Raw genomic sequence first — 20,081 nt, 5'->3', positions numbered from 1 at the left:
AAGCCAGTTAGCTGCCTAATAAGCCTTCCCTGCTTTTTGGTTTCTATGCTAGTTTGAATCTTTCATTCTCAGAAAATGGGATCAATCATCTTCTGTTCTCACTAGCCACACCTATTTCTGCACCTGTGTTGCACCACCAATACTGCAGTCTCATGTATGTACTGGCAATTCATTTCAAGGGCAGAACAATTTTTATATTACACAGCACACGTGTAACAGGATTCACACAATGATGATCATTAAAAAATAGCAACATATAAATATTTTGAAGAACTTCAGTGAAGTGACTAGATAGAAATATTCTGTCATAGGCACTAATGAATATCTGATAACAGTCCAGGATAGAAAAAAAAAAAATTAAGATGCTTGAAGCATATAGGTAAATACTTAACCTCCATTAGGCACCCATAAGGCTGTGCTTATTAAAACATTAATGATTCAGGCACATTAGTTCATACTTAAATACATGAGTGTCTCTGTCAAATAACTGCTTTTTGTAAGGAATGAAAGATGCAGAAATTTCACACATACAAACACACACACACAGGTAACTTCTGGAGAATCATGGAATGGCTGAGGTTGGCATGGACATCTGGAGGTTATCTGGTCCAATCGCCCTGCTCAAGCAGGGCCACCAAGGGCTGGTTGCCCAGACAGCTTTTGAGGGTCTCCAAGAATGGAGATTCAACAACCACCCTGGGCAACCTGTGCTAACACTCAGGCACCCTCACAGTGAAAAAAGAAGCAGGTGAGCCTTAGACACCCTCACTACTACTTATTTTTTGCTGAAAGTAGTTTTTGTTTGTTTAGGTGAAAAATTTAAAGCTTGAACATTACCATTAGTAACATCACTAATTTAAGAGCCAGGCAAAAATCTATACTCCTGACTTTGAAAACAGAGGGGAAAAAGAACAGGTAAATACAAGCAAGATTTCATTTTATTGCAATAAAAGCAAAACTATGAAAATAAAGCTTGAAATTCAATGCTTATTTTTTCTGAGCAAAAACCTGTTCACTGACATTTTGGTTTTGGCTCAGCATTTCTTTTTTAAGTCATTTCACTTCTCTCCCACAGCCCCATTATATTACTCAGATTTCTTAGATGAACAAAATGTCATGGCATATCTTCATGGCACAGAAGATATTGCCACTTCTATTTCACATAATACTTGCTGTGTTTTTTGAATCCATTTACTCCTCATTTTTTTTCTGCGTGAAAAGGTGCATTAGAGTCTGACACCTTCAAAAACAGCAACAATCCCACCTAAAACTAGAGATTTCAGATCAGCTTGTAAGAGTATATTTATTGTTCATGTTCAGTCTACACCATCTTATCTGTCTCGAGTATAGAATTAAAAAATGAGTACAATACAAAAAAACATGTAGTCCAGGTAAACAGGACTACTTCAAATCAGCATTCTAACCAGACAAGGAAAACCAGTCGTACAGCACTAAATCTTACTGTCAAAAGAGTGACTGCATTTGAATCACCTGGAAGAGTTCTTTGATTTCTAACCATCTGTGCACAACTGAAAACAAAGGAAACCTTTACCACACGAATGAAGGAGGTGGCTACCCAGCAAGTTAAGTGTGTGTGCGCATGCCTATGTATGTACAAATACAGGGGCAGGTAAGGGGAGAAGGGGGCGACGGTCACCTTTTACATTAGTTTTCCAGCTTGATTGTTTTATCGGGAGAAATTGCCTCATGAGCTCTTATGATCGCTGTTTAACAGTCCTATGGAAACTGAACCGACTATAAGAAAGAGGAGTGGGAAAACACTTTGTATTTTTAGCTTTCCATATTGTTTTTTAAAAAAATTCAGTTGTCCAAGTGTTCATCTGGTCTTCTTTTCCTAATGGTTCTGACAGGTAAGAACAAGGAAAGTAAGCACTATAAACCAGCAGCTTGCAACAGGGTTTTCATAAAGTTATCCTAGAGCTCAACTTTCCAAACTGCATTTGGTAACAAATACTCCTTCATTCTGAAGGTGTCCACTATGAACAGAATGTATATATCCCAATTAATTCACTATCTTATGAATTATTTTAATGCAATTACACTTACAATGTAATCCGGTTTAAGGGGGGAGGGATTTATTTATCTCCAAACCAAGCATGGATTGCACAGTAAAGCACCAGAAGGAGACCTCCAGGATATTGATACAGTGAGGAAAAGACTGGTTTGCATCTATCATATGTTATAGTATTTAAAGGAGAATACAAACATAAGATGCAGACTGAAACAAATAATAAATGTCTATACAGCTTTTTAAAGCGGAGCATAAGGACAACCACCTTGAGACCACTGTCAATTCAAATATCAAACTCAGATTTCAGTACAGCATCAACCACACAGTCTCAAATAAGGCTCCCATGCTGTAGACTTGTGAGATGGACACAGCCATAGCCCTTGGAAAGAATTAAAAATGTTTCCCTTCACATTGGACTAAATTATGTTGCTTTTAAATACAGCGAGAAGGTAACTCTAAATGAGAAGAGTGAGCTCAGGCAATACACTTTATTTTCAGTAAGACAAGCTGAACCCTGCACCACTTCTAGTAGCATGTCAATTTTAAGGTCAAATTCCTTACTTTCTCTTGGCCAGTTATTGATGGCTGGTTAAATTGAAGAGGTAACCTAAAAAACAAAACTACCCTCACCAACATTTTAAAATCTTTTTTACAATGCTAGATACCAGATATCAAAAAGCAAATAACAAACTACACAAAGTGTAACTGAACCTGAAGTTATAAAATTAAATAGAGAATAAAAATTACACATTAAAGTGGTGGGGTTTCATACTTTCACTGCTATACACTATTGCTGTGACTTCTGCTTACATTTGTGTGCATGAGGAGAGAGCAGTGTGAACGAAATAAGAGAAGTATAAGAACCTGGAAAAAAAATGTTCCTTTTCAAAAAACTTGTCTATAAATAAAGCCTGGGATTAGAAAGATTATTTGCCAGGAATATGATTTGCTAAATCAGGAAGATTTGAAAATCTCAATCTGTACCAGGACATACAGTCCTCAAAGGAAATAGTTGAAGCAATGTAGACCACGGCTAGTTCTTCAGACACTTCCTGAAGATCTGTTCATGTCATGCTTCGGTTTTGAGGTATTTTTCATTATTTTTTTTTTATTATTATACAGCAGGGGCTGAGGAAGTATCCTCACTTTTGTAGGTGCTGCTCCTGCTCCCTGGGGATACGCAGAGAAGAGGGAAAGCTATAAGACACTAAGAAGGAGAAAGAGATTAACTGGAAATGAAACTTGAGCAAAAGGGAACAGGACACTGATAATTCAAGCTAAAAGAAAGGTAGAAGTGTTGAGAAGAACCTGATTTTTGGTCTTCAATTCAAACAAATTTCTCCTGTAGGTCCAAAAATGAGAGGAATGTTGTTCCTGACTCAGGGCTATCCCCTGATAAGCTTGAACCACAATTTTAAGGAACATGGCACTTCTCTCTCTGGAAAGTGAGTTTAGTTTAAGTAGCCCAATTTCTAAGTCATTTTCCATGAAGGCACCTAGAACAAAATATCAACTACCATTGCTTCCAGCACTACAAGCACATAGGATCATCTTCAGTAACTACTACATAGGAAAACAGAACGCATCCAACAGCTTGCAATTCCCTCAAGTTTCAGATTATCTATAAGGCAAAACAGACTTCTGAAAGCAAATTACTTGTGTGGTTCCCTATTGTCAGGGAAGCAGAATCTTGGCCAACTTGACATATAAAAGGAGTCTCTTAGAGGCTGCAAAAAAGGTATAGTCACCAAAAACTTCTGGAAGCTAATTACTATAGTCTGATAGAAATTACAATTAAACTATTTTGGCAAGAAAATGAGGAAAAAAGGGCTGGCTGATTATACCCTCTAACCTCTCCTTCCCTGCCCCCTTTTTTGGTTTTTTATCTTCAAAGTTTCACTGTTCAGACTCAACAGTTCACCTGTATTTTTAGTCACACCACATTTTCAAAATCCACCTAGTTCTGTAACATAAGCGCTTAACAAATTAAGTTTGGGGTTTGTTTTTTAAAGAAATCATGTCTAACACATCAGCGCCAGCAGCCTGGAACTTGCCAGAAACCTAGTAATATCGGTCATCTTCTCTGTACACTACTTAGGGTATGTGGTGGAATGAACATAGAGAGCATTTGAATCTCTCAAGACAACCTACGAATAAAGCCTGTCCTACAAATGCATTCTAAGGATATTGTGGTTTGTACAACCTTAGCGATACCTGACTCTCAGACTTTGACTTCTTTAAAATTCAGTTGCTGAGACATTTAGAAGTTTTCACATTGGTTAATCCCGAGCTACTTACACTGCCTGGAGCAGCAGGCCTAAGGGTTCATGTTTCCAGAAAAGCCTAATTATAGCAAGAAAGATTTTAATTATTCTAGAAGTGTTCTGACAAATTTTTAGTTGCTACTCTGGAAGGCAAACTGTTACCATGTTTTTTTCCTGTTCGGATTAACACATACAAATCATCCAGGAGGACAAATATCCAAAACATATTTAAAAAACAGTACATGGCCAACAAAAAAAATAAAAAAGGTACTTCTTCAGCTGAAAAGCCCCATGAAGTACAAATGGCAACAACAGTGCAGAAGGGATGACGGATTCATAAGAAAGTCAAAAAGTATAATTACTAAGAAAACCATTTCTTCTCCCTAGTATATTTGTGCTAAGCAGCATGACTATCATGCCCCTTGCCACACATTAAAACTTTTCCCACTATGTGCTCACACGTCACACCCAGAGGCTGGTTTTTATGTTACAAAAGAACATGCATTTGGTGATAGTTTCTTACAGCTTTTCAATAAGAAAAAGGGAGATTTCTTGATAACGGAGACAGAAGTGTTGGGGCACTTCCCCCTGTGAAATTCTGAAAGTAATCTGAATGATATAAAGGTAACAATACAGAATGCTTTACCATTAAGGTAGCACAGGTAGCAAGCGAAGACCTTGCTTTACACACTGGTTGTCTACAAGGTTTCAGGCGTAACAAGCAGTTAGCACACGGATTTTTCCTGACTACATGACTCACAAGGACAATGCACAGGCAAGAAACCTGCTGACTGCTCCTCTCTCCATTGAGAGTCATGTGCAAAATCTGGAAAAGCTTAAAGGGAAATCTTTTCTTTCAAAACTAAGGTAAAACACGTACCATATATCCAGGAAACACACTGTGGAAGACACTCTGACTTCCCAAGCAGTGGCACAACCCTGTGCAAGAAACTCACAATTTGTTACTTTTGGGGGGAAAAAAAAGATTAAATAAGTGTGGCAATCGAGCCATTTTTTTGCCAATTTTTGCTCTGCCAGCTGTGATTAGGAACATAATTATTGTCCAGCAATTAAGGCATAATTTTTAATGCTTTCTAATGTTATAAGGATTTCATCATCTATGTACAGGTAGTATTTACCAAGAGTTCTTGTGTTTTAATGCTGATGGAGTAAAACTTGCAACATGTTATTTTCTCTAAGAGGGGAAACTCCTGCTAAAACCGAAGAGCTACAGCTCCACCCCTACCTCTAGAAGAAGTTTTCTTTGATAGAACATTACCTGGCTGTAATGATTTTGATGAACCCATTATTGGCTTCTGTTAAGATGGAACTACATCACCAATATAAGACATGCTATGGCTTTTTTCAATTCTAGTTAATTCTACATTTTTATTTGGTTGCAAATGGTGATAAAAGAATAATGAAAAAACACTATATATCAATTAAGTAAAAATTACAACACTACACATACAACCAGAGTCCCAACAAAGTTTCTATGGTGCTGAATACTTGAACACAGTTCTGCTTGGACATGTTGACCTCCTGCAAGGTAGGCAAACAGCAGTTTTTACACCATGCTCTGACCCATTGGGAAAGCCTGGGAAACATTTCTGCAATCGTGGCACATTTAAAGTACACATGAAGCCCATTGTTTTCATGTGACAAAAAGGAGTCTTAGTAACCTTAAGATTCGCTCAGTGAAAGCCTGACTGCAACAAACACACATGCTAACATCTGCAGAAAATAAATGGAGGGACTGAAAAAAACCCAAGAATTACAGCATGTATGAGATTGGGGATGCTCTGTATTAACACTATTATATTTTTAGACATGATCCCCTCTTTCTCAATTTGTGAGCATTACTGAAGAGATCACTACCGGCATTCTAACCATTTCTATGCTTGGAAACCATACTTGGAGCCATTTGTTCTGACCTACTCAGTGCAGAAACTTTTTTTTTTAATCAGTAAAGGAGACCCATTTTCCATCAGGTAACATGGAAACACATAACGCATTTAGCACACTGATATTTTAGTCAAGAGGTCATTACCTTATGAGACTGCCACAAATTACCGCGTCAGAAACAGACGTAGTTCTAGGAAAACCCAATTCAGTTTGAAAACATATAAGCCAATAACTCAGAACCCTCACAGAACAGGCTAAAAGATTTTAATCAAGAAATAAATTCAGGCATCAGATTCAAGCAATAAGGAAAAACATTTTCCTTGCCCATGCAAGAACCAAAGACCTCAGACTCTAACCAGTGCTGTGTTCTCCCACACCCCCTCTTCCCTCACAAAATCTTTTCAGCCTGTGGAAACACTTTTCATTGCAACACAAGTTTATTTTAAAGTTTTTATTTATTTTCCACATAACACAAATATTTAAAATTCACAGTCAGAAAACTATCCCAATAACTTTGAGCTGATTTTTTTGGGTTAGTATCTTTTCCCAAATCATTTCATGGTGGCTACTGTTCTGTCAATAGAGCAAAAGGAGGCTACTGAAATAGTTTAACTGTATGGAATTTAATAGTTACATAGTATAAATAACAAAAACCAGAAATTTCGAAGAGAAACTAAAAACTGGAAAAAGAAAAACACAATGAAAGTTAAAGGATGCAAAAAACCCCCCATGATGAATTCTTTGAGAATTGACTAAAGAAATGTACCAAACAAAAATATTTTTATTCAGTAGACCAGTGAAGAGGACATCTATCCAGGATACCATACACTCACTAGACTGATGACTCTGCCAAAGAAAACTTAGGCCCTCTTCTCCAGGGTCCCAGAAGAGTATACAAATCCAAACTACAGTGTGTAGTGTATTTTAGGGTCCATTATCTGTCAAACTTTCCTGCTGATATTGTGTGCAAATAACTCACTGAAATAACCTAAGAACCAACATGGACTCCTTGCAGACTTCCATCCTTGTGATTAGGTTAAATAAATAAATAAATAAATGTCTTACTTTTTTTCCTAGAATCTATTTAATTATCCAATACAAGAGGGACTCCAGTGAGCATGACAATGTGATATTCATTTATTGCCTAGCAGTTAAGGCATCATTTCAAATAGATGGATTCATGTTACATAAGGAAAGAACAGACAACTGGCTCTTCCCCATTTGGTCATCATTCTTGCATATCTACCATAGAAATTGTATACTGGAAAAACATTCCCTCCAAATTTTGTAATAGAAGATAAACCCATTTCTTAAGATGAGGAAAAGCTAGACAGAGTATTAGAGAAGATGCAAAACAACTGCACCCAACAGCTGTCAGATGTACGCCACTACCCTGCTGCAGACTCCTTTCCCTCCTTTGCAGAAAGAAAATATTGGGGGGGGGGGGGGGAACGAAAAAACTCACACATTTCACATATTTAAAAAAAAAAAAAAAAAAACCACCCAAGACAAAACCCATAAGAATTATGTGTATGTTGTTGTCCTTAACATAAGGAGGACATGGAGCTATGGAACAAGTCCAGAGGAGGGCCACGAGGATGATCATGGGGCTGGAGCACCTCCCGTATGGAGACAGGCTGAGAAAGTTGGGGCTGTTCAGCCTGGAGAAGAGAAGGCTGCGTGGAGACCTCATAGCAGCCTTCCAGTATCTGAAAGGGGCCTACAAGGATGCTGGGGATGGACTCTTCATTAGGAACTGTAGTGATAGGACAAGGGGTAACGGGATCAAACTTAAACAGGGGCAGTTTATATTAGATATAAGGAAGAAATCCTTTACTGTGAGGGTGGTGAGGCACTGGAATGGGCTTCCCAAGGACGTTATGAATGCTCCATCCCTGGTGGTGTTCAAGGCCAGGCTGGACAGAGCCTTAGATGACATGCTTTAGTGGGAGGTGTCCCTGCCCATGGCAGGTGGGTTGGAACTAGATGATCTTAAGGTCCTTTCCAACCCTAACTATTCTATGATTCTATGTCTAAGTTCTTATTAATAAGGACAGACTTACTGACACTCAGTAAAAGCGTACAACCCAAAAGTTTTGGGGAGAAGGAAAGAAAGAAATTAAAAGATACAGTGAAATGATGATTGTCCCAATGCTACTCCTTTCTCCCACAAGTTTCCTCTGTTGTTCCACTGGCTAGCCCAGCACTCACTAATTAGCAATTAGATGCTCCACTCCCTCCACCTACCAAGTTTCTCAGACTTTCCAAAGCCACCTGCAACAACAACATGGGAGCTGTGGGATTTCTGACATTGTGAGCCTCCCTCTAATCATTTACTTTTGGATGAGAAAGAATCTTTCCTACTAGACTAGAGTGATAGGAAGATAAATAGATATTTTCCAATGTCTTTGTAGCTTGGCAGAGAATTAAGATAAGTAATGCAAAAGTATAAAGACAGACTCGGAATTTGTGATTGTGTTTCTGGCAGAAAGAAACCATGAAGACAGTTCCCAAAGGCAAATGCCACGTAGAAGCACACAGGTCACTACTAAGGTTCTAGAAGAAAGAGAAACCTGATTTTTTTTTTGTGTCAATGCTGATTACTAAACCCCTGCAAGGGTGAGTAAGATCAAGAAGAAAGCACATTTCTAGGAACTGGCCAAAATTCCTTTTAATAAGTTGAGAAATCTTTAAAAGGCCACAAATGGGAGACAAACTCATTGATTCTCCTTCCTCCAATTTTTTGTAAATAAAGTTGTTGGCTGCCTTACAAAACCTCATTAAAGATGCATTAGCTCTTTCCTTGTATTGTCAATATAAAATAAGTAATTCTTAATATAGAGCAATCCTTAATGTGGAATATTTCTAGTAATACTAAATAAGTAATATAGACTAAAGATCTACATATCACATTGCTGGTTATCATAGAATCATAGAATAGTTAGGGTTGGAAAGGACCTTGAGATCACAAAGTTCCAACCCACCTGCCATGGGCAGGGACACCCCACACTAAACCATGTCACCCAAGGCCTCATCCAACCTGGCCTTGAACATCGCCAGGGATGGAGCATTCACAACCTCCCTGGGCAACCCATTCCAGTGCCTCACCACCCTCTCAGTAAAGAACTTCTTCCTTATATCGAATCTAAACTTCCCCTGTTTAAGTTTGAACCCATTACCCCTTGTCCTGTCACTACAGTCCCTGATGAAGAGTCCCTCCCCAGCATCAGAATTAATTAAATTGATTTTAGAGAGACAATCAGAAGTGATGTTTCATAAAATCATAGAATAGTTAGGGTTGGAAAGGACCTTAAGATCATCTAGTTCCAACCCACCTGCCATGGGCAGGGACACCTCCCACTAAAGCATGTCATCTAAGGCTCTGTCCAGCCTGGCCTTGAACACCACCAGGGATGGAGCATTCATAACGTCCTTGGGAAGCCCATTCCAGTGCCTCACCACCCTCACAGTAAAGGATTTCTTCCTTATATCTAATATAAACTGCCCCTGTTTAAGTTTGATCCCGTTACCCCTTGTCCTATCACTACAGTTCCTAATGAATAGTCCCCCCCACAGCATCCTTGCTCTAGATTGCTCTGACCCAAGTGTAGGCTCTTGCACCTAGTTTACCTAGTAATGCCTCATTTAATAAAACTAAAGCTATCAGAAAAATGATTGATACTTATATTAAAAACTGCCACTATCAATACAAGATCATATAGCAATTTTCCTCTCTATGAATTAAAATGACATTTCTATTAAATATGTAAAGTCTTTAAATTTTTATATAGAGTAACAAATGTGAATAAAGAGACTTAAAACAAGTACAATATTTTTGCTTGTCCTGGAAGGCCACTATTTAATGTCAATGGAGACACAAATAAAGACACAGACTAATGTGGAAATATTCAAATATTTAAATCTTAATAAAATATTCCTCACACACTTAGCCAATTTTGTAAAACAAATCACTGTGCTCAAATCAAACAGCAGCAGATGTTTTCTACCATTTAAGAAAATAAACCAAAAAATTAGATGGAAAGGTGTTCCCACTGTCTTCTTACAGCCTCTAACTCAGATGTGCCAAATTCTTAGAGGCATCTGCCTTTTTCCACTGACTGAGAAGGCTTCTAAGATCCTCTAAATCAGAGCCATTTCAGAGAACCTGCACAGGTGAATACTTCTTTTTTTCTCCAAAGGATGGCAAAATTTTCTAGTCTAAATGAACTAAATAGATGTATGAATTTTATTATAAAGAGACAATAAAAAAGAAAAAAAGAAATACATCTGAGATTTAAGACACACAGCTAGCATTTACCACAAACAGAAGGGTTCTATACAGGCCATTAAGAATGCTACATCTAAACAAATGTTGATAACTACTCACTTCTGCCTGAAAAAATGTCTTAAAAAAAAAAGAAGAAAAAAAAAGTATTTTAAAACCCCGTGCTTCAGTTAACATCAATGAAAAATGAAGAGATTGAAGCTTCATATTGGTAGCTGTACCATCTGTACACTTTACAATCAGTAGAAGTATTTAGCATGTCTATTTTTACTCATGCAGAACTCCATAAGTTATCCTAAAAACAAACAAAAACTGTAACATAAAAACACCACTCAATTTATTCACTAAGAGAGCATGTCATGCTTTAAGCCCAGTCAGTAACCAAGTACCATATCTTATTCCATATGCTGATTTCCAGCTACATGTTAATGCTTTTAGCAAAGAACTATGGAAATTCCACAAGACATAAAAGCATGCTCAACACAGCAAAAAAGTACAAGTTCAGAACAACGTAGGAGTAGGGAAAGCACAAAAGTTCAGCAATGCATTTCGTTCCTGGCTCCGATGAGGTGGAATAACTAATGCTCGAGTGCTAGCTTCTAAAACTAATTAGTTTTACAGATGACTACCTACTCATAATGTGTCATTTACTTAGTTTCTCACAGTGAGCTACACAAGTAATGGTCAGAAAACCACATTTTGAAATAACACTAAGCATGTCTGGGATTTTCTTTGTACAGTATTTTTACCTCAGTATTACTAACAATCCTTATTTCATCTTATTACTCTACTAAATTTTTTAGCTCAAGTATATGAAAGTGTTGCAAGATCACAGACTAACCTGACACATTTTGCTTTTCTATCGACATTAAAGATGTGGTCAGAAAAAGTAATTATAAACTCAAACCCCTAAACTATTGCAGAATGGCTGAATCATTGCTCAGCTAATGAAGTCACAGTGAGGCAGGTAGTGCAGAAAAGATATGTCAAACAAGCTATACTATTAGCTTATCTCCTGTTAGCCTATTTTTTCGTAATGTACACTGAGGCCTCTTTAAAAGAAGTACATTCTAATTTATGGAAGCAACCAACTGACATTTAACTACTTCAATGAAACGGAGCACAGATCACATCTCATGACATCTTGATCCAATGTGTGCAACAACTAACATTTACTTATTTCCCCCTCAGCTGTCCCCAGATACAGAACTGTTACATATATTCAACAAACCATAGATCTCCTTATGGTAAAATAAAAAGGGACAGATTTTGCTTAAAATATCCACAATTGACTGAAGCAACACATCTTATAAAACCTTATAAAACATTTTATATACCTACAAAAACAAATTAACATTAAGCCATTATTCCTCAACAGTCACAAGTTTCTCTCTCCGAGCCACTGATTCATGAATTTCATTTTATCTTGCTTTCATTGAAACATGACATGGGCCTAAGCTGAAGTACACATTCATGTTATTTACCTGTCCTGTACAGCTGTTATTCCTAAATGTCTAAATATAGACACCAAAAAAAAAATAATTTAAAAAGCATGCTGAAGTCTAAGCTTTGTAACACAAAAATTAATACAACCAACATTACCAACTTCCTCTTGACCTACCTGTAGCAATTTTCACGTTCTTACTGTCTTTACCTTGGTCTTACAGTCATAGTGAAAGGACAGAAAAACAGACATCCCTGCAAAATGTTTACAGACAAAGGTATTTTCATCTCATACTAATCTACAGTATAATTACATATTCCAATCACAGGTACTCAAAAGCAGCCCATAACACTCTCATAACTCTTTACAGGCTAATTTGCTGAAATATACCTGTACAATAAGATTAATTTTTTCCTCTGCAGAACTGCAAATAAATGACCTGGCACTGTAACGCCATAATTTTAACATGTTTTCAGAGTTTAATGTAGACACTTGTCAATGTGACATGCTAACAAGTAAGCTAAATGTTCTCAGCTTCCATTTCCTGCCATTCTCAAATACAGTATTAGATGTGCCTGTCCCCTATACTACAAATTATAAACACACTACATTTAGCCGCATACATGCCATTTCTGAGATTTCAATGGAAGAAGAAAGCATACAAAAAGTCAAGATGTGCACCACTCAGTGCAAGACCATTTAAAATATAGCCCTTAACTGTGTACCTTACATCTTACAGATCATGTTATGGGTTTGTATAACTGTCAGTTAAGTATGCTTTTATTTTAATAGGGAGACGGAAAAATCCTGATCAAGCTACTTGAGGTATCTGAATACCAGAATAATCAGGATATGTTTCTAAACAACAAGAAAAGTCTAATAAACGTTAAGTAGTGTCATTTTCCATTACTCCTGTTTAAAGAACTTCATATCTGAATTTAAGATGTCAGCTTATGTCAAAAATACAAAACCAAACAGCTGCCTTTGATGTGACTGATTAAACAACTTTTGTCTCTGGTATTACTAACAGAATGAGTAAATGGATTGTAATATAATGTACAATAATTCAGTTACATACTAGTAAACATTTCATGGAGATCAGAGCACTAAAGTCTCAGTTCATGCTGCATGATTTTATAGACAAATAAATATGAGCTTAAATGACAAATAAACATACACTGTTAACAGGGTACCTCAAAACTATTTGGTGAGCTATTACAGACAGTGGCCCGTGGATATTGCAGTTGGAGGTACATGCAAGCATTAAACACAAAGTCAAATGTTGTTTCCTAACACAATTCACAACTCTCGCACTATCCAAATCACTTTTCGAGAAAAATTAAGCCAAATTTAGAAAATTAATTGCTTTTACTCAGAGATAATCTCACACTGGAAAGGATTTCCCAGCCACTTTCCCCCATATTCTGTATTATAGGAACAATGGCTTTTCATGGAATACTGCTTGAAATCAGAAAAAAAAGTTTCTAAATGCAACTAAATTTCAGTCCAAGGACTTTAGTTCAAAACAAGCTTTGAACATTCTACCTGCACTGGCTTCATCACATACTGAAAATCTATTTTGACTTGCTCTACACCTATAGTTGTTCCAGAGTGCTACTGGTACACTGAGTAGAACAGGGGAGTACAGCTTTTCTATGTGCAAAAACACAGAAAAAAAGATTTTCCATATCACCAAAAAACGAAAAAGCAACAGAGTACTAAACATAAGTGAAAAGTAAACAAGTTTAGTTACCTAGAGTTGACAAATACAATCACTGCAACACAACACATTAGAAACTTAATCTTAGTTCAGACTTGGTGTACAGTAACATGACTAGGAAAAGCCACTGTTATTGATAAATATAGAGCGGATCAAATTAACTCAAATATTGAGTAGCAGTTTCAAAGAAATGCTAGTAACTATTTTTGCAATGCTTCAGCATTTTACTCCATCCCCAGATAAGTAGTTTTAATTACAAAACACATTCTTAAAAGCCATGCTCCAATGAAAGAGGGGAAAGGAAGAAATCTGCCTTTTAACAGTAGAAACGGCTATTTTATTATTTGGAAGGGAACCTACGTACCATGTTTTACTTGTGTGGACTAAGCTGCAACTGGTAACGCAAGGCAGGACTTCGCTGTCATGACAGTCAAATCTTTATACAGTAGCAAGCACTACGCAATAAACTGTTCTGAACACTGGCTCACCTCACCTGCTTTAAGTGTACGAATAAACTGCTATATTTTTAAGTGGTGCTTTTATTAAAATAAACTCAATGAGATTTTGGGAAGCGGTATCAAGGAAAGGCAAGCAGATGGAGAGACTAGCTGACACATAACAATAGCTGGTGAAATATTACTCTTATTTTCTGTAATAAACACCAAGATCAAAACATTATGCAAGTTAAATTTCCTTGAAAGGTTCCCAGCAGGAGTTTTCCTTTTTGTTTGTGCAGTACACGATTTCCTCTCACCCACAAAAAACATACCAAGAACGTGCATGTGCCACTAACACTAAGCAGCACTTCCTTAATCACTCATTTCCAACAATTTATGGATGATCAGTGGCAAAACCGAGCAAAAATAATGAAAGCATGCAATGAAAGCTCATTGAGACAAACTGGCTTGGACTTCCTAATCATTTCTGAGTCTCTAAGATGGGGGTCTGATACAAATTAGCCACTGGGAAAAAAAAGTCATCTGGTCATAAAATACAGTACAGGGTCACTTTTATGTAAGTTTGCCAAAAGGGACATAAACCAGGACAATTTCAAACTGTGACACAGGATAGAAGTATATTAAAAAAATCTTTGTTCCTCCTCCATTGTGCTGTCATGTTGCTCAGCTTTATAGACATTCTGAGCACCAGCTCTGGCCTCTTCGCTTCCACCTGGTTTACCTAATTAATTAAGCAAGGAAGTTACCTCAAATTTTTGTACTATTTGTTTTTATTATCATGCACTTCTTTTGATGTTCCAGGAGTTAACCTCTTAATCCAGACTCTGTGTGTTGTGTTCTGAACATTTTGGGATGTCTGGATAATTTGGATAATTGGTCAGGATGTTGCTGTCGCTCATGTTAAAGTTTATGCCATGACTTCAAGTTCAAAGATCAGTATTAAGGTAAAATACTTCATAAAGCCTTTTTAAAACTCTACAGTCATGATCATGCAATACCCAGTTATTCCAGTTTCTTACGACAGTAAATTGCACTGTTTGTATTTTCTTACAAGGAAATTACTCCTAAACATCTTCATCTTCGTCAACTTCAAATAAATACAAATTTCAGTTAAAGTTACATCAAGAGAAAGCGTATTTTAAAGGTCAGGAAAAGGTACAGCAATTATCTCCTCAAAAATGTTTGCCTCCTCCACACAGCAGCACACATGTAATTTTCTGTGCAGTTATCAGACTTGAAAACATCAGCGTTCTGAACTACAGATGCTCAGCTGCAACTACCACAGTTTCCCTTTTTGGAGAGGATGGTAAAGAATGAGGCTAATTCTGACAGTAAGAAACATGGTTGACACCTTTGTTTCAGAATTGTACTACAGCATTTGAGCAGGCCAGTGGCAAAGACCTGAAAGAGTATCTAAACAAGAAATATAACTTTATGCTCAGGCTCTACAAAAGAAGAAAGAAGAATATAAAAACATTAAAAAGTTTTTAACGAGATTAAGGATATTAAAGTTACTTCAGGTACTTCAATAGCTCAGTTAACAACATCAGGTAAGGTGAAATATGTAACAGTGACTTCAAACTACTTCAGTAGTCTTGAAAAACCCAATTCACATGTGTGCATGAAAATAAGTGTGTGCATAAATGCACACGTAGCACATACATTTATGTACATAAAGATATACATATACACAATATGCCCTTTTGGAATTAACACAGTGTTTTTCATTAAAAACGAGGCAGAGAATCAGTTTGATTTTTGGTACAACACTACATCACTCTACGGCGAGTGCCTAATTTCCGTATTTCTCTCCTCTGCACAATATGCAAGTCACTGGTTGTTTTGTTTTAAGCTGTTGCCCTGGGGAATCAAAAGAGTCTATAAGAGAGGCCATGTGCCATTAGGAAAGTAAACCAGCAACCAAGAAAATAAGCCATAGTAAATTGGAAAATGGTTAATCAAACCCATTCCGATTCATGAAACTTAAAATAGTGAAGGGGCAATACTTCCTTACAAGAACATGGAAAGAGAAGACACAAAGCTTCTAATAGTAACCTATGAGCTAGATGAAATATCGTAATCCCCAAAATGGTCACATTACAGTGAATACATAAAATCAACTTCTATAGCATAACCTATTATAAGCACTCAGATAGCTAAATACTTTGGAGGCTAGGCCCATATGTGATAATGACTAACACTACTCCTGCAATTTAAGCTGAACAAAAATCTGTTAAAAAAATGAATTAAGAAACCCCAAACATTTAATTTCAGAATTGAACTTCCTTTAATCATTCATTTTCAGAACTTCTATTAAAATTGAACAAGTAATTCTTACATGAACACCTTCAAACAGACATCCTGACTGTGCACACCTACATCTCAAGTGACCTATTTATTCATTCTAATGAAGGTAATTCTATGACAAGTTCAAGATGACATGCATAAAAGCTTCCACAGGAACAGTCTTTTTACTCAAATTTTGAGCTGAGTATCTAGAATCAATTGCTTTCCTACTCCTTGCATCCAACTCCTAACTGAAAGATTAAAGATTATATAGCCTGTGCCAAGCCTCCTTAATGAATGTCTCCACATTTACAGTAGATTGCTCTTCTCTTTACGGACAAAAGTTTTGCCAAATGCATGAAATGTTCTTTTAAATTGAGATCACTAAAATCTGATTTGGCCAGTTAACAGTAGTATTTGAATGATGTTGAGTCTCTTTGGCCCATTACTCTGAGGTGATGAAAGACAAAATGACATTTAAAAAAAAAAAAAAAAACCACCAAACTGTTACAAATTATTTTTGGTTTGATTATATTGCGCAAGTACCAGAATTCTACACAGTAATCATGGTCTCAAAGTCTCCTCTGAAAAGAAATAAGCAATGTGTCAAAATTTAAGGAAAACAAAGATGGGAAGTACCCTTCACAGATTCTAGAACCGAAAAGCTTACATGAATCCCAAGTTCAAGTAACCATAAATTTTCCCAGATTCTAATCACCCTATTATGTGATGTATTTCTTTAAATTATATACACAAAGTACTTCTTGCAAGTAGAATCATTTATCTGCATCAGAATTGGAAAAGAACAGCAAACTCAATTTTAACTATCAACTTAGCCCAGAAGTTACATTTGCTACTTTCTAAGTGACCAAAGACACTGTATGTTCATATTAAATAGACTACAATTCCTACATCTTCACCAGTAGCCTTAGGGCTCACTCAAAGCTGGTAAAACAATTCAGTATGTCTGCATCCATTTTGGATACTTTTAAACAGAGCAGCCAGGTAGAACAGACATTGGACAAAGGCCATGAGTATCTGTACTAAGAATCAGACCTGGCTTTTGGGACATATCAAAAACACCCAGAAGAAAGCAAAGTAACAAAACAAAAACAAAACAAACATCCGCAGACAGATTATGGTTCTATCTCATCTAGAGTCACAAATGCTTCTAAGCATAAACACGTTAACGGTGATCCTATTTATCTTGAATGGGGTTTATTGATAGCCAGTATCATAAGTTTAGAAGTTACAGTGTAACTGAAGTTTTCTGTGAAATGCAAGTTTAATACAGCTGAGATAGATGATGCATCTGCTGGCTGAAGCCAGCAGAAATCTACAAATCAAGGGGACATACCAGCAACACTGTACATGATACACTAATGGAGAAAATCCTTGGTTTTGGTCGGACTGCCAGAGACCAACCCCGCTAAAAATCAGTTAGTTAATTTCTTTGTAGAAGAAAAGATACACATTAGCTGTGGCTAGATACTTGGAGTCAAAAGGAAAATGGAGCCACCTCCACCTAAAAACTAACAGGACAAAATGAGTTGCTAAAAGTTCTCTTAGTCCTCTGGATACCTGAAGTGAAGGAAGACGCAGTGTGTTTTCCAGCCAAGATGGGTAAATGGAGTTAAACAGAGCAGCCCATCACCAAACTCCTTTGAAGGTGAACTTACTAGCTTGGCCATCCAAAGTTGTAATTGAAGTAACATACACATCTACAGTTTGGTCAATACAAAATAAAACTGCAGTAGCATCAACAGCTCAGAAAGGGCTGCACCAACCCAGCAGGGACACACCATCTTGGTTGGGTCCCATAGGTCCATTGACACAGATGTATTGCTCAGTCTATGTAACCTCTCAGTAACTTCAGCTATAGAGTAAAATTTTGGGTTTTTTCCCCACATTCTCTGAATTAACGTTTTCCTTCAATGATGTACTCTCCAACTATCTACTTTTGTTGTTGTTGTCCTCTGTTTTCTCTCTAAGTATCCATGTGAACCTTAAAATCTCAAACTGAATGCAGTACTTCAGCTGAGTTTTTCCCAATTCTCCCAAGAACAAAAACGGCAACTTCATTGCCTCAATGCCAATTCCTTTCAGTGCAAACAGGAATTATGTTTTCCTTCCCACTACAATCATCCCTTTGTTGATTTGTTACGTGTGATCCAATGACTCATCATCTTTTGTACCCATCTTTAATGCGTTTCATTTTCCTGATTTCAGACCACTTTTCAAGATCCTTTGCTTTCTAATAACTGTCATCTAAAGAGCACAGAATTCCCTCAAGCACACCATCATTAAAAAACAAAAGTGTAATCATTTGGATGATAAAGATTGATGAAAATGTGCTACAATTGGCCTCCAGACGGTTTGATATTTACGATCTGAAATTCATTTTGCTGTTCTTCCCATTATAGCTATTTTCATTATATTTCTTTAGTTAACATATTAATATAATCATTACCATCTTACTGTTCAGAAAGTGCTTTGCCAAATTCTACGCCTTGCTGAAATACTCAGCCCTCTCATCTTATATATATATATGTGTGTGTGTGTGTGTGTGTGTGTGTGTGTATAATACATACAACTAGGTTTAATGTTTTCAGTTATTCTCTACCCATGTATGACAGTTTTTTTAACATATTATTGTTAATCCTGACCACACTTGAACTTCTTGGGGGATGTTTGTTAATGTTTAAAATTCACAAGTTGAGCTTGTTTTCTCTAGGTCATCTGTTACTTAATCACCCTTCCCATTATTAAGAAGCCTGTATTGCTTTCCCTTGTTACTTTATTTCTAGTGTATTTATTGAACCTTCTCTCCATTTAGCAATCCAGCAAAACCATTTCCCAAAAAATAAATTCTTGATCAAAATTTTGTTATTAGAGAATCAAATTCAGTCATTTTCTTGATCTCAGTATAAATGGCTTTTCAAGGACCTTCATTTTTCCCCTAAGCTTACTCACAGCCACACACCAAATACTCGCTTCACCTGCTTATGCAAAAGCATTCGCCCAGATATACACATTCACATAAGCATACACATTCCAGCACCAAATTCTCCCAAATTTGTAGTTTCATCAGAAACAAGAGCTAAAAACTGAATGCGCACCATAATTACTTTGTATTTAATAGCATTTTCCTACCTTTTTTAAGCCAGCAAATCCTTCTGATTCCAAGAAGAAAAAGGCAAAAGGCATCAATACAAACAAACATAAATTTGAAAAAAGAGAGGCAAGATTCCATAAGCCTGCAACAAAGAAGAAAAAATTTGTAAGACTCTTAGCTTTAAAAGTTAAAAAAAAATCCCATTTCTCCCTTTACATAAAACAATGTAGTATACACAATTCTAACAGAAGACAGGTTTTATGATACAGAGTTATTTATAGGTCTGAAAAATACTCGTGTCTTTGTATAATGATCTTGAAACAAAAATTGTATACTAACTAGAACATCAGCAAATGTATGAATTCTTGTGAGACCAGCTGCAAGCTCAGGTGGACTACTTCCACAACATACCATTGAAAGTTCTTTAGTTAACCATTTACAGAGTTTTTAGGACAAAGATATTCTCCTACTATCAGTGAATCTCCCAAAATTCAGTGTACTCACTTCCATAGTTTTTCCAAGAGAAACTCCAGCAAATCACGGATTTTAACATGAGCAACACACAAATGCCA

At 36.7% G+C, this 20,081-nt stretch overlaps 1 protein-coding gene across 4 annotated transcripts in view; it reads right to left on the bottom strand.

The window, feature by feature from the left end:
* Positions 1-20,081, bottom strand: part of LMBR1 (limb development membrane protein 1) — a 79,689-nt gene that overhangs the window by 31,664 nt on the left and 27,944 nt on the right. For 2 of the 4 annotated variants that reach the window (XM_080611676.1, XM_080611678.1), the window contains exon 5: positions 19,548-19,651. The exons of 1 other annotated variant lie outside the window; for it this stretch is intronic. In XM_080611676.1, coding sequence (XP_080467802.1) covers positions 19,548-19,651 — 104 coding nt within the window. Of the gene's footprint in view, positions 1-12,107; positions 12,185-19,547; positions 19,652-20,081 lie in introns of all 4 variants that reach the window. One more of the 4 variants, XM_080611679.1, reaches the window with a different exon arrangement.

Source organism: Psittacula echo, assembly GCF_963264785.1.
Source record: "Psittacula echo genome assembly, chromosome: 2".
NCBI classification, from domain to species: domain Eukaryota; kingdom Metazoa; phylum Chordata; class Aves; order Psittaciformes; family Psittacidae; genus Psittacula; species Psittacula echo.
The sequence above is the reverse complement of the archived record's forward strand: the minus strand, read 5'-3'. Positions and strand labels throughout refer to the sequence as shown.